Source organism: Neofelis nebulosa, chromosome 2 (genome assembly GCF_028018385.1).
Source record: "Neofelis nebulosa isolate mNeoNeb1 chromosome 2, mNeoNeb1.pri, whole genome shotgun sequence".
Classification (NCBI taxonomy): Eukaryota; Metazoa; Chordata; class Mammalia; order Carnivora; family Felidae; genus Neofelis; species Neofelis nebulosa.
In genome coordinates this window covers 79,932,086-79,945,383 of record NC_080783.1, presented here as the reverse complement: position 1 = coordinate 79,945,383, position 13,298 = coordinate 79,932,086, and the positions used below count along the sequence as shown (strand labels likewise).

Below are 13,298 nucleotides of genomic sequence, written 5' to 3'. Positions count from 1 at the left end.
AATCTCCTTAATCCATAAGGAACCCATTTCTCTTTTTTCTTTTTAATTTTTTTTAAGTTTATTTATTTTTGAAAGAGAGAGAGACAGAGCATGAACGGGGGAGGGTCAGAGAGAGAGGGAGACACAGAATCGGAAGCAGGCTCCAGGCTCTGAGCTGTTAGCACAGAGCCCGACGCGGGGCTCGAACTCACAGACTGCGAGATCGTGACCTGAGCTGAAGTCGGACGCTTAACCGACTGAGCCACCCAGGCACCCCAGGAACCCATTTCTTGGGGAAAATATTTAAAAAATTGAAATTAAAGTTATACCAATTTAGAAATAAAATTTAAAAAAGTCTCGGTTAATCTTACTAGGAGTTACTAGATGATGTACAGATGATGGCTGCTGCATCATCACTCTTGGCCAAGCCAGAGTTCATTTATAAAGAGTGAATATTTATGCAGCTTAATCACACGAAACCAGTTTGGGCAGGGAGCCGGGGAAGGCAATCAAGGGAAGGGTAAAAGTGAACGCCTTCAAGGCCTCTCAATCTCTTCTTCACATCATTATCAAACGTTACCTGGCTCCACATGAGTGTGTTGTAGAGGGCAGTCAACATATCTGGACGCAGAATTTCATTACATCCTTGTTTCAGAAGCATCTTGGCACTAGATTTATATTTTCTCTGTTCATGCAAAGAGCAGTGAAGCACAGAAGAGACTTATGAAGACAGAAAAGAACATGGCTCTATATCCCAATCACTTCTGAGTGAAGAGATGTAGGCACGCACACTTTATGTACTCAAATATACATGTGGGTGAAGACACTAAGCCCATTATACTGCCAAGTAGAATGACTGCAATACTCGCAGTTGAGCATCCACAGTCCTTGTGAATGGGAGGTAAGATAGCTCATCGCGCTAGCATTGCCTTACAGGAAAAGAAGACATCGTTGGAGTAGAAAACTCCACGACGATGTTCTGTCTTCTTTCCTTCCATGAATTTTTGTCTTTGTTTTTGCTTTTGCAACTCAATTTTCAGCTTACAATTAGACCCTCCAGAAAAATAAAGGTGAGGGGCCCCAGCTTTTCTTTTTATCTTCACCACAGCATATGTGAGGACACAGAGCATGGACTGGCACACTCAAATAGCTCATGGGCTCTTTGGGTGGCTAGACAGATATTTGAAACAGAACATCCCAATATCATAGGCAGAACCTATGACATCCTTGCAGCAGACGGAACGACATCTCATGAGAAATCTGGAGCACAGTCCTGCCTGGGCTGTCCAGCCAGCCCCATCACAGTACCTGACTTATCTGGTCGCCTGCGATCTTAGCCAGCAGATGTCTAGGCTCATCGACTACCAGGTGGTATTTATCTTTCCGCTGCTCATAATCAGCTCTGTATTTTTTCTGCTCAAACATCATATCAAATTATAGCAAGAGTACAACTTCAAGGCTACACAGAAATGTGTCAAGATAAACACTCCAGAACCAGAAATAGGTCATTTCTAGAGGTGGGCTCCTAAGGCATCCAGGGTAGTAACAACATGGAGGCAAAGAGAGTCAAGTGAAGATCACCTAGAGAAGGCTGGGGCTTGGGATAGATATGACTGATGACACCAAAATTGGACTACCTTGTGCGTAAACATCTTCCATCTTTAAATATGATGCCATTAGCAATGTTAGGTTTTGTGGCATCTTAAGTAAGGCACTGATGAACTACAGGTTTACTATCTAAGGCTGTGAGAATCAAAAAAGCATATTCATGGGCAAATTCTACCAGTCTTCTAATGGTAGTGAATTTGATTATAAAAGAGACCCTGGAAATCTTTTGCAAATTATGAAAACAGAAAGAAAATGTATCAATACTGTCTTCCTAGGAAGCTATTGCAGTAATTCTTCAGTCATCTTGCCTGGAAATCTACTGAAAATAAACGATATCAAGTTTAAAAATAACAGAAACAACACAATATTCATATATTGAAATAAATATACTATTGGCTACATTTTCATTGTTAGGTACATTTTACTAATTTTCTAAAATTGTTTTTTAACTTACATAAATCCATGGAAAATCCAAAGATAGGAAATTAAATATAAAGCCATCCAAACATAAGTTAATTCATAGCTTGCTCATTTTTGGCCATTTTAAGCTAAATTTAAATTATTGCTACAACAGTTCCAGAAAAGATTTGGGTGCAAATGGATACTTCTCTGCACCAATATGAGTAACAAATGGCACTACATTTGAATGCATGAATCACAACTATCCCTTTAGGGGTAGTTATTTCAACCACTGCCATTTCTGTGCCTTGGTAAGGGACTCCAAATGAACCTTGAGCTTCTGGGTCTCCCAACATTCCACAATATCATTTTTAAAGGAGTTCAGCTGTTAGTCAACAAAATCCTTGACCTCCTTCCTCTTGTCACCTAAAGGGCTGTGCTGCCCTATGCTAGTGTGAACAGAGGCAATGATGGCTGTGGGACCCTTACACCACTCTGGACAGTCCCTTCACTTGTTTTATTTACTGGACAGTTTCTTCCCTCTGCTTTTGGCAGAGCCCATCAGATGGTGACATTATAAGAGCCCAAATCTTTATCTTGAATCAATATTTAAATTGACTTTCCTGTCATTTTATGTATTGGGCTTCAATCAAATAACTCTATAGACTTCTTAAGGGAACAGAATAGGTTGAACTAGATAATGTCATACATACCTCATTCATCAATTGAGTCGCATACTTGAAATGCTTATTGATTGGACAATCTGCTTCATACTTGAAATCTGACTTTGTCCTTTCAAATACCTCTTTATACTTATACTAGAGAAAACAGAACATGGTTACTTGATAGCAGGCTGTGATTACCGTAAGAACAAGATGTGTCATTTATTTTATCATACAACTGAGACAATTTATTCAGTGGAGGCTAACAAGCAGTTACTGAACACTTACTTTGTCTCCTAAGGCAATGAAAAGTATACCCACATGGAAACCCTAAACACTAGCCCCACAAGACATACTTTATTGAATGGATGTCAAACCCATCTTCCATTCTAGGCAAAAATACAAATTAGTTTCTTCTTTGTTTCTATATATTATACTGATTATTATTTTATTTTGTTTTACTCCAGGTGAACTTGAGGGCATTTTTAATCCATTAATTTGAAATGATTTTCCAGTAATTAATCAGATAATCACTTTAAAGCAGAGGTGAGCTAACATCTAAATCACCATCTGTTTTGAAATGACCCCATGAACTAAAAATATTTTTTTTTAATAATTTTAGGGAATTATAACAAAGACTATGTGACAGAACATGGTCCACAACATCTAAAATATTTACTATCTGGCACTTTTCAGAAAAATTTGTTGACTCCTATTTTAGAATTCAGAGGAAGCTAGTCCAACTGCTTTATTTTGTAAATAGGAAAATGAGGACAGAAAAACCAAGTTATTTGCTTCAAGTCACACATCAGATTTGTGGATTAAAATAACCCCACTTTATATTTGCTAACATATCAACTCTAACAAGGTAAGTCACTCAGAGACACAGTAATAGGGAGGGAATTCTGAAAGAGCCATGAGGAGTTATACTGAGATGACTTTTTATCAAATTCAAATAAATGATACAAATAAATGGCGACTACAGTCAGTGAAGTCAGTACGAAGAAACTTCCTAAGCAGAGTGAACAATTCAGTATGCACTCTAGCTATAGGGTCTAGAAACAGAACAGGGATGGACATATGAAAAGTTGTTTCTTCGGTATTAATTCTCTCTGTGGGCACTGGAATATGTTACATGCAGGTGGCTCTTATACTTGAGTAGACATACCTTGCTATAGAGAGTCTTGTTCTTTTCAGCCAGAGTGAAGTCAGGGGTATCATAGGCATAGCAACCAATGCCCTTAAGCCAGGTCAGATCTTCTTTATATTTTACCTGGGAGAAGAACATCATCAAAGAATTTTACGAACCTGTCTCCAAACAGTAGTAGGTTACGGTCAATACAGGTAGGCCAAATAGCAGCTCTGACTGCTGACATATATTCAAGGATTAAGGCAATTATTTAACAGAAGTTTCTACTAATACTGATTTTTGCTCATTTTATGGTGTACTGTTCTACATGGAGATTTTATTTTTTAATACTAATTAAAGCAGTTCAAATTAAATGGGCATATTTTCCTAGAAAGTATATTACCTCAGCAGCTGTATTTTCAGAGAGAGAGCTGAAATTTCTTTCCAGATGAGCATTGTTATGTGTCTTCATTGATTCATGAAGTTGTTCATCAAAAGATCAAAAATACGCTATTTCTTAAATGAAGCATATCACTTCCAGTCATGTAATATGATATTATGCAGGTAGGTTTATAAATTTGAATATAGATTTCTCTCTCCTAAGTTAAAGTTCAGTTATTTAGCAAGGAGTTTTAGGATTTAAACATCCATATAGAAGATCTAAAATCTAGCCAAGTGTTCAATTTTTATTCAGTGTTTAATTTTATAAGTCACACGGGAATATGAATTTATATGTAAAAACAGAAGATTTTAAAACTCACATCACTGACTGCATCAGTAACTGCCCGATGGTGGAAATGCTCTGGGCGATCAGGAATGGACCTCCAGATCCCCAACTGACTCATGTAGTTCTCCTTGTATTTCACCTATGGTAAAAGCACGAAGACAGCTATAAAGTCTTACCCAACTTTAATGTAAAAAGTCTATTTTTCTCTAGAGAGTTTTAGGAAAGGAAGAATACTTAAAAAAAAAAAAGGTGGTAGATTACTAAGCCCAACACAAGTAGAAATAGTAGGGACATACTTTACTAATGTCATCTGTGACTTTGCGATGATAAACAATGTCCAGAGCATCCTTCACAGTGTGGTATTTTCCTTTGGTCTTTTGAAATGTTTCTTTGTAGCGTAGCTGGAAAGAGAAAAAGCACACAGATTGTAAAAACAAACAAACTACCAAATTAAATAATTGAGTTCTTTTCAGCTTGAACTCTCTTGAGTCTTCTCTCTTGAATAAATTTAGGAGAGATTAAAAAGCTCATTTTCACATCCTGGAAGAGAAAAAGGACATTTGGGGAAAAAAATTGTGAAACCTGAATATAGAGTTTAGTTAATGATAACATATCAATATGAATTCATTGGTTGTGACAAATGTACAATGGTAATGTAAGGCATTAATTAACAAGGGAGGAAAATGGATGTAGGGTATATGGGAACTCTCTGTACTATCACTGCAACTTTTCTGTAAATCTAAAACTACTTAAGAAGTTTATTTAAATCTGAAACAAACAAAAAGCTAATTTGGAGGAGGAAAAAAGAAAACAGCCTTGTTGAGCCCAAGACTTACTAATGTACGTGGAAAGAGGAGAAAGATTTAGTTTCTCTTAGTATTAAAATGCCTTCTCCATGAGGCAGTCTTAAAATTTTATTTTATAATCTTGATCTTTGTGGTATAATCTTGATCTTTGTGCTATATTATAATCTTGATCTGTCAACATCTCTTGACTTAAACCTAAGAATATCACACAAGATTCATCCCATTTACACAAGATGGGTACTTCTCTGAGTAGTCTGTTTTCAATCTCAAGTAAGTGTTTTCTTTTGGGGTAGCTGAGCAAATACGTAATTGAAGATGACTTTTCTCCTGACATGGTAACTTTAGTTTTCAGATCTTATAAAATTGCTTAGCTCTACTTGCGGGGACAGCCACCTATACATAAGCCAAACTCAATGCCAGATACAACCCTGGTTACACTGGACTGTCTTAAAGGTTAGAGTTATCAGCATTGGTATGAGAAAGTTCTAGGGGTGGGCTGTCCATTTGGGGCATAATGAGCCCCGGGGGCCAATTTCGCTGTGCGACCACTCCCAGAGAGTGGTGATGTAGAGTAGGCTTGTTCAAATTCATATTCAACAGCTAACATTGAAGTGATAAAGATGAGGATGTCACAAGACGACTAAAAATACCCTAGGGGATAGATTTTGAGGGTAGTATATGACTTTCTTAGCTTATATTTTAAGCAAAATGTTCTGCCCCTAGACCCCTAGAGTGTAAAACCAGTGCCTTGGTATGTTGGTACGCTGCAGGGCTGAGCAACACCTAGACCACTTCTATGGGCATTTTACCTTTAGTGAAGAGCATGCTAATTACTTTGGATGTTTTAGGAGATGCTGGCATTAGATTCTCAGCCCATTTATCGGGCCATTGGATCTTGTGCAACTGTACACCAGGGGTGGGACCTGAGGTATCCCAAAGGGTCAGGAGCCAAGGGGCTAGTCCAGTTAGCAAACTCCTTTCAGCTCTAAATGAACTGAGATATTGTTTCAATTTGCTGTATCCTTTCACATTTCTGTTTAGAGATCACTGTAATGACTTTAAGATGCCTTGAAATCCTAGAGCAATATTTTTTTTTTTTTTAACGTTTATTTTTGAGACAGAGAGAGACAGAGCATGAACGGGGGAGGGTCAGAGAGAGGGAGACACAGAACCTGAAACAGGCTCCAGGCTCTGAGCTGTCAGCACAGAGCCCGACGCGGGGCTCGAACTCACGGACCGCGAGATCATGACCTGAAGCGAAGTCGGCTGCTTAACCGACTGAGCCACCCAGGCGCCCCTAGAGCAATATTCTTAAATTGAGGGCTTATAGGGTTGCTTGAGATTTTGCCTGAGTTTATGTCCCAATATGCCCAATCCTCCAGGATTCTGGTTCTGGTAGTGGGTGCAATGCATTTGCAGATGGGCTCTGAGATACAAAACTGATAAGAACTGGTTACCTACGTTGAGCTGATTAATTTCCTATCTTTATTAACAGGTAATCCCATTACCATTAAAAGCTAGTCACGTCCTTGATCATGTGGCATAGGAAATGAAAATCTGTCCTAATTCTAATGAATGTGTCATTCTCATGACTTAGGTGGTCAAGAGAAGAAAGGGAACAAACGTTTTCTGAGTGTCAACTAAGAGCCCAGCACTGCACCAGGAATATTATGTACATTATCTTGTTTTGTCTAATTATCCTCATTTCACATATAAGAAAACAGAGTCTCAGAGAAACTAAGTAAATAACAGAGTCATACAGCGGGCAAGTGACAGCAACAGGATTTGACACCATGTTTGGCTGATTCCAAGACCATGATGCTATGGACAAGTAACAATTAGTTGTCAAATATCCCTGAAGATGCTACCAGAGAATTATTAGAAAAGGTCATAGTTTTGTCCAGAAGGGCAAGGAGAAGAACAACGGGCTTTTAGCATCTCTCAGCATTATTCTTAAGTACTGTGCCTGACTGATACTAGTTATGCCCTTTTGTGGTTTCAGTGTTGTTGTTCTCATGACCCATGTTGTGGGCCAGGTCTTTGAAGTATGGATGACTGTAATATCTTCTGTTTCTTAGGTACGATGACCTGGGCTGTCCCTGTCATAACAGAAGAAAAGAAGAAAGGGATGCATACATCACTGGCATTCCAATAGGCCTTCTTGGCTCTGATGAGGATTGGCGTATCTGGAACGGGGGTGTACTTGTCCTTCATCTTTTCATACTGAATCTTGTACTTGTTCTAAGACATAAAGATGGGAAAAAGAGACAAATGTAAGTTCAAGTGTTTTTATCCTTCCCAGTTCATAACCACATCACAGATCCAGCCTAGAAACATGCTGTATCAGGCTCAGTAAGAGAATAGCTTACCTTCCGTGTTTTAATGCTGCTGAGCACAATTATAGAAGTGTGCTCTCTGATCAGAGGCAGCAAGTGAAGGTTTTAAGGGAATACTTTTTTTTTTTTTCTTTAACCCAGTGCACTTTGGTGCCAAATTCCCAACTTACCTCACTGACCAAGTCCTTTACGTCTTTAGCGTGCTTCAAGGCTTTGGTCTGGTTTCCAGCATGGTGATGGGGTCTTTCTTTGGTGGCAAGTTCAACATACAGATACTAATTAGAGAATAGGGATCAGATGTGATAGAGATAAAACATTCATTATTTAGTATCCAGTTATTTTCACTCATTTCTACCCACTAAATGGGAGGGCCATGTCTACCTATTGTTGTCCTGGTTTTTTATTTATCATATGTATTTCTGTTCTTTTATTTCTGTGTTTCACATTTGGAAATATGTGTACAACATGCTAGTTACCTAATACCCTTACTGTTGGGTGTGGCCCAACCTAAATCCCCGTGATAAAGAATGCCAAGGGGAGAATGAGAAGGTTCTGGCAAAGCCCTCAACACATTCTTTCCCCATTTTCATCTGAATGCATAAACTGTGGTTTCATTTGTCATGAACATCAGATAGGTCCTACTGAATGAATCAAGCAGTTTAGTCCATAGATCACTCATCCAATAACAAAAGTTGCATAGAACTTAGAAAAGTAGACATGGGATTACTTGTTTATGTAAAACACAACCACAGTTATGATGGCCCAAAAGAAAACTACTTCTTGAAGTTAAGGGCCATTAGGCTTTATCAAGGACAACCAAGTGTGAGGGGCTGCACTGACCTGGAGTGGTCAGCCACACATAACCACCCCCCCGTGCTGCCAGCGCTGTAGGTTTATGAATCTTACCTGACTCTGAAGCTTCTGTCCTCGCTTGGCTCTTAAAAGATCAGGCGTATCAGGAACTGAGGTGAAGATAGACTTCTGTTTTTTGCCTGCAGCTCTGTACACCAGCTGGACATAAAAGTCATTACCGTTATTTCTGCTTCATTGACACATTATGTTCTCTGCTGAGAGATGCCTTTACTACCTACTTCATAAAGAAATCAGGGCCTGCCCCACTGCAACAATCTCAGTTCTTGCCCAATAAACCAATAATTTACTTACCTCCCTAGCCCTCCTTTTCTTTTTCCCTCGTATCAAAATAAGACATTCTACAACCTGCTCAAGATTCAAGCCTCCTACTGTGTTCTTGGTCCTATGCTCGCCTGTTCCGTTCTAGAAGCCTGTGCTAGCAATTAATTATACCCTTCCCCTCTACACCTTCAACCTCCCTGTTTCTCCAGCCCTCCCCCTTCATCTGCTAACAAATTCCAGTCCCTTCCCTTTCACTAAGCCTTTTCCAATCTCTACTGATGACCTTGTTTCTGCCTTTCACAGCCAAGAAATACTATGTATTTCTTCTTTTTCTCTCTTTTGATTAATTTCTCAAGGCAACAGTTTGGCTTGCACCCAAACACACCAATGAAGTCATTCTTATTAGGTCTACCAAAAACTTTACGACTGCCAAATACAGACAGTTCTCTGTAGCAACTAAAACTGCTCAGCAGTTTCATTCCCGAAAGTGCTCTTTTCTGTCTCCAGCATTCTAAGTGGCCTCCTATCTTTCAAGGCACTCCTTGGCTTCCTTCTATGGTTCTGCCCTAGCTGCCACTAGCTGGAGTCAGGGTTGGCCTCTTTCATCCTATGTATTTTCCATGCATAACCTCATTTGTATCTGTGACCTCAATCATCAATTTGAGATTGAGGATTTCCAAATCTATATATCCATTATTTTTCCTGAGCCGGACCCAAATTTTCAACAATGTCCTGAACTTACCATGTTCAATGTGGCATTCTTTATATTACCATCTCCAGCCCCAACCTGCTTCTTCACCTGTTATCTCTTCTACTTTGCTAAATGGCTCCTTGATCTCTATCATGTAGGACAGAAACTTGAGGAGTCATCTTTAACTTCTCCCTTATTCCCACAATAAATGGTCATGAATCCTGGGCTAACTTTGTGATATCCTTTAAGTCTGATCCACTTTCTCCTTTCTCACAGCCAGTGCCCTAGTTCAGCCTCCTTTATCATTTCTTCTCTACACATCCTCAAGAGCCTCCTAAAACACCTTCCTAAGTCTCCCATTGGACCACTCCATATGGCTTATTCATCTTTCACAAATCTGAGAAGATTTTATTAATGCTCATAAATAATTCTTCAATGATTTTTCATCAAGTCCAATATTAAGATAGAGCCCTGGAGTCTTTATAAGCTGGCTTCTATCCTATGTTTCCAGTCTCTTTTCCTAACATTCTTCTACACTTCCTTTGTGCTATTTGAAACTATTTCCAACTTCAAGAACTGATGATGGCCATTTTCATATACTGCCTTTTCTGCTTAGAATGTTCCCCCCCCCTCTTATCTGCCTGGAAAGCTCCTAGAGTACATACTGTCTTGATTATCCCTACAGGATATCATTTATCATATTGATGTTTGTTTCTTTTCACACATTATGAGCCCATGGAATGCAGGGGCTCAGCTCTATCATTTTTTTTTTTAATCACCATGTGTTTGGATAAAAGATCTGAAAGATAGTAGTCCTCTGATAAATGTTGAAGGAATTTAATAAAATGAGGCAAACTGGGAAATAAATCTGGGACAAAAATTCAACTCTCCCATGCCATTTCTATAATTTTATTTGTCCTTTCTTTCCCCTATACTTAGGTATGCATTGTTCATGCTTCTTGGGACAATATCCCTGCTTCCTAGTATTACAATGTATAAAAAGTCAAGAGTCTATACAACTCAAAGACGATTCAAAAGTCAAGAACTTGAACTTCGTTTTGCCATCAAACTTTTTACTCAGACAATATTTATGAAATTTTCCTGATCCTAAAATATCCCAAAGTCCTTATTAAAACAGATTTATAGGTTCTACTGAAGATTTTCCAAATACAGAATAGTGGCTTGGATCAGTATTTTTTTTTTTAAATTCAGTTTATTTAAACTAAATTTCTCCCTCTCACTTCTCCCCACCTATGGTGCCCACTATACATACATATATATATATATATAGATAGATAGATAGATATAGATATATATAGATATATAGATATAGATATATAGATAATTTTTTTTTAGATTCCACATATAAGAAAGATCATATGGTATTTGTCTTTCTCTGACTTATTTCACTTAGCATAATGCCCTTGAGGTCCATTCAAGTTGTTGCAAATGACAAGATTTCATTCATTCCAATATTTGTGGCTACCACTTTCAGGACACCTCTTGGTCACTTGGCCCTGAAGGTCAGGGGAACTTGTGTTTCTGGTCCCATAGGACTGTTATAAGCAGGGTCATCCAGAAAGGAGCTCATAGCCTTTTTTAGGAGCCTAATTTTTGCAGCCAGGAGACACCTCTATACCATCTAGGTCTAGTGGCTGGTAGGGCCTACTCTTATTGGTCTCATAGGACTTTAACCAATGGAGAAAAAGTTCCTAAATAGCTACCATCCCCAGGCACAGCAAAAGACAACAGACCCAGGACCTCATTCTTTCAGTAAAGACTTGTTAGCTAATCATCATGACTATAGCTTGAGGGGCAGGCTTCTAACTAAAAATGTATCTTGGAGCTGACTATAATCCTTTTCAGAGATCTTAGAGGGCATGTGCTATCTTTATGCTCACCCTCCACTGTGCTTCAGAGCACCAGCATCTCCTGGAGGGAAACTTTTTACACAGCTGGTGCCTGGGATTTGGAGCTGCCAAGCAGGGGACACCCCTTGACTGCCTAGCACTAATAGCCTGGGGGGCTTGCATTCCTGGGTCCCACAGGACTATGACAATCGGAAAGACAGTTCTTGGTAGGCTACCACCCCAAGGGCACAGACTGAGGCATACTCCTAGTCTTTCTATGAAGAAGGCCTTTTTCCTTTTCCTGAATCTTTGGCCTGAGGGGTAGGTTTTAGGTTTGACACACACTTGGTAGCTTATAGAGCTGCTAACAAGGAACATAGGTTGTGGATGCCATATTGGTTCTCTACCTTTGCCTTGCTCCAGCTTACTGGTTTCATCTAGAAAAAAATGTATATGCTTGTCTGGGGTCCCAGTTTCTATGACCACCAGCCAGGAGACAATTCCAGATTGTCTGGCTCTGGTGGCCAGCAGAGTTTATGCTTGAAGTCCCTTAGGATTGTATGTATTTACATACATTTAAAAGTTGATGCCTGGGGGTCTGGCTTGCAAGCAGCCTAAATCTAGATGCTAAAATCCTTCCCTTTGGGACATTGGGTGGTGTTAGCACATCCTCAACTACTGGGAGCTATTAAAAAGATAATAGGCTACTTGCCCAAGCATGAAGGTTTGAGAGACAACCAAGAAATGAAACATGATTGAATAACAAGTTTCACTTCCAGCATGAAGCCACTCCTTAAAGACTGGGAAAGGTAGTTGCTTCATTTATTGTATAGAAATTAACACAGAGAGTTGAACAAAATGAAGAAATAGAGAAATATATTTCAAATGAAAGAACAAGATAAAACTAAAAAAATAAAAACAAACCCAGAACAACTTAGTAAAATGGAAATAATTTACCTGATAGTTTAAATTAACAGTCATAAAGATGCTCACCAAATTGGAAAGAAGAATGAATGAACACAGTGGGAATGTCAACAAAAAGATGGAAAATATAAGAAAGTATCAAATAGAAGTCACAGAGCTGAAAAATATAATAACTGAACTGAAAAATATACTAGAGGGGTTCAACAGCAGACTAGATAAAGCAGAAGAAAGAATCAGTCAATTCAAAGACAAGGCAGTGGAATTCACCTAATCAGAGCAGCAAAAAGAGAAAAGAATGAAAAAAAAAAGTGAAGATAGCCTTAGGGACTTGTGGGATAGCATCAAATGGACTAAAAGTTTCATCATAGGGCTTCCAGAAGGATGAGAGAGAAATGGAAAGAAATCTTATTTGAAAAAATAATGGCTGACAACTTTCCTAACCTGGAGAAGAAAACAGACATCCAGATCTAGGAAGCTCGGAGAGTTCCAAATTAGAAGAACCCAAAGAAACCCACACCAAGACACATGATAATTAAAATGTCAAAAGTTAAAGACAAGAAGAAACTATTAAAAGCAAGAGAAAAACAACTTGTTACATACAATGGAACCCCCATAAGAGTATCAGCAGATTTGTCATCAGAAACTTTGCAGACCAGAGGGAGTGCCACAATATATTTCAAGTGCTGAAAGAATACTTTACCTGGCAAGTTATCATTCAGAAATGAAGGACAGACAGAGTTTTCTAGACAAGCAAAAGCTAAAGGAGTTCATCACCATTAAAAGCAGCCTTATAAAAAAAAAATAATAAAAGCAGCCTTATAAGAAATGTTAAAGAGACTTCTTTAAACTGAAAATAAAGGGTGTTAATTAGTGATAAGAACACATGAAAAATAAATCTCAATGGAAAGGTAAATATATGGTAAATACAGTGAATTAATCATTTATAAAACTAGTATAAAGGTTAAAAGACAAAAGGAGTAAAAATAACTATGATTACAATTTGGGAAGGGATACACATAACAAAAACATGTAAAATGTGACATCAAAAACATA

General features: G+C 38.5%; 1 protein-coding gene across 23 annotated transcripts in view; it reads right to left on the bottom strand.

Annotated features, from left to right (window-relative positions):
• Nucleotides 1–13,298, bottom strand: part of NEB (nebulin) — a 215,022-nt gene that overhangs the window by 41,817 nt on the left and 159,907 nt on the right. For 21 of the 23 annotated variants that reach the window (XM_058715281.1, XM_058715284.1, XM_058715287.1 and 18 more), the window contains 8 exons: nt 8,553–8,657; nt 7,817–7,921; nt 7,447–7,551; nt 4,801–4,905; nt 4,539–4,643; nt 3,817–3,921; nt 2,700–2,804; nt 1,288–1,392 (listed from right to left, as the gene is read on the bottom strand). In XM_058715281.1, the coding sequence (XP_058571264.1) occupies nt 1,288–1,392; nt 2,700–2,804; nt 3,817–3,921; nt 4,539–4,643; nt 4,801–4,905; nt 7,447–7,551; nt 7,817–7,921; nt 8,553–8,657 (840 nt within the window). Of the gene's footprint in view, nt 1–559; nt 665–1,287; nt 1,393–2,699; nt 2,805–3,816; nt 3,922–4,538; nt 4,644–4,800; nt 4,906–7,446; nt 7,552–7,816; nt 7,922–8,552; nt 8,658–13,298 lie in introns of all 23 variants that reach the window. The other 2 variants (XM_058715306.1, XM_058715283.1) reach the window with 2 other exon arrangements.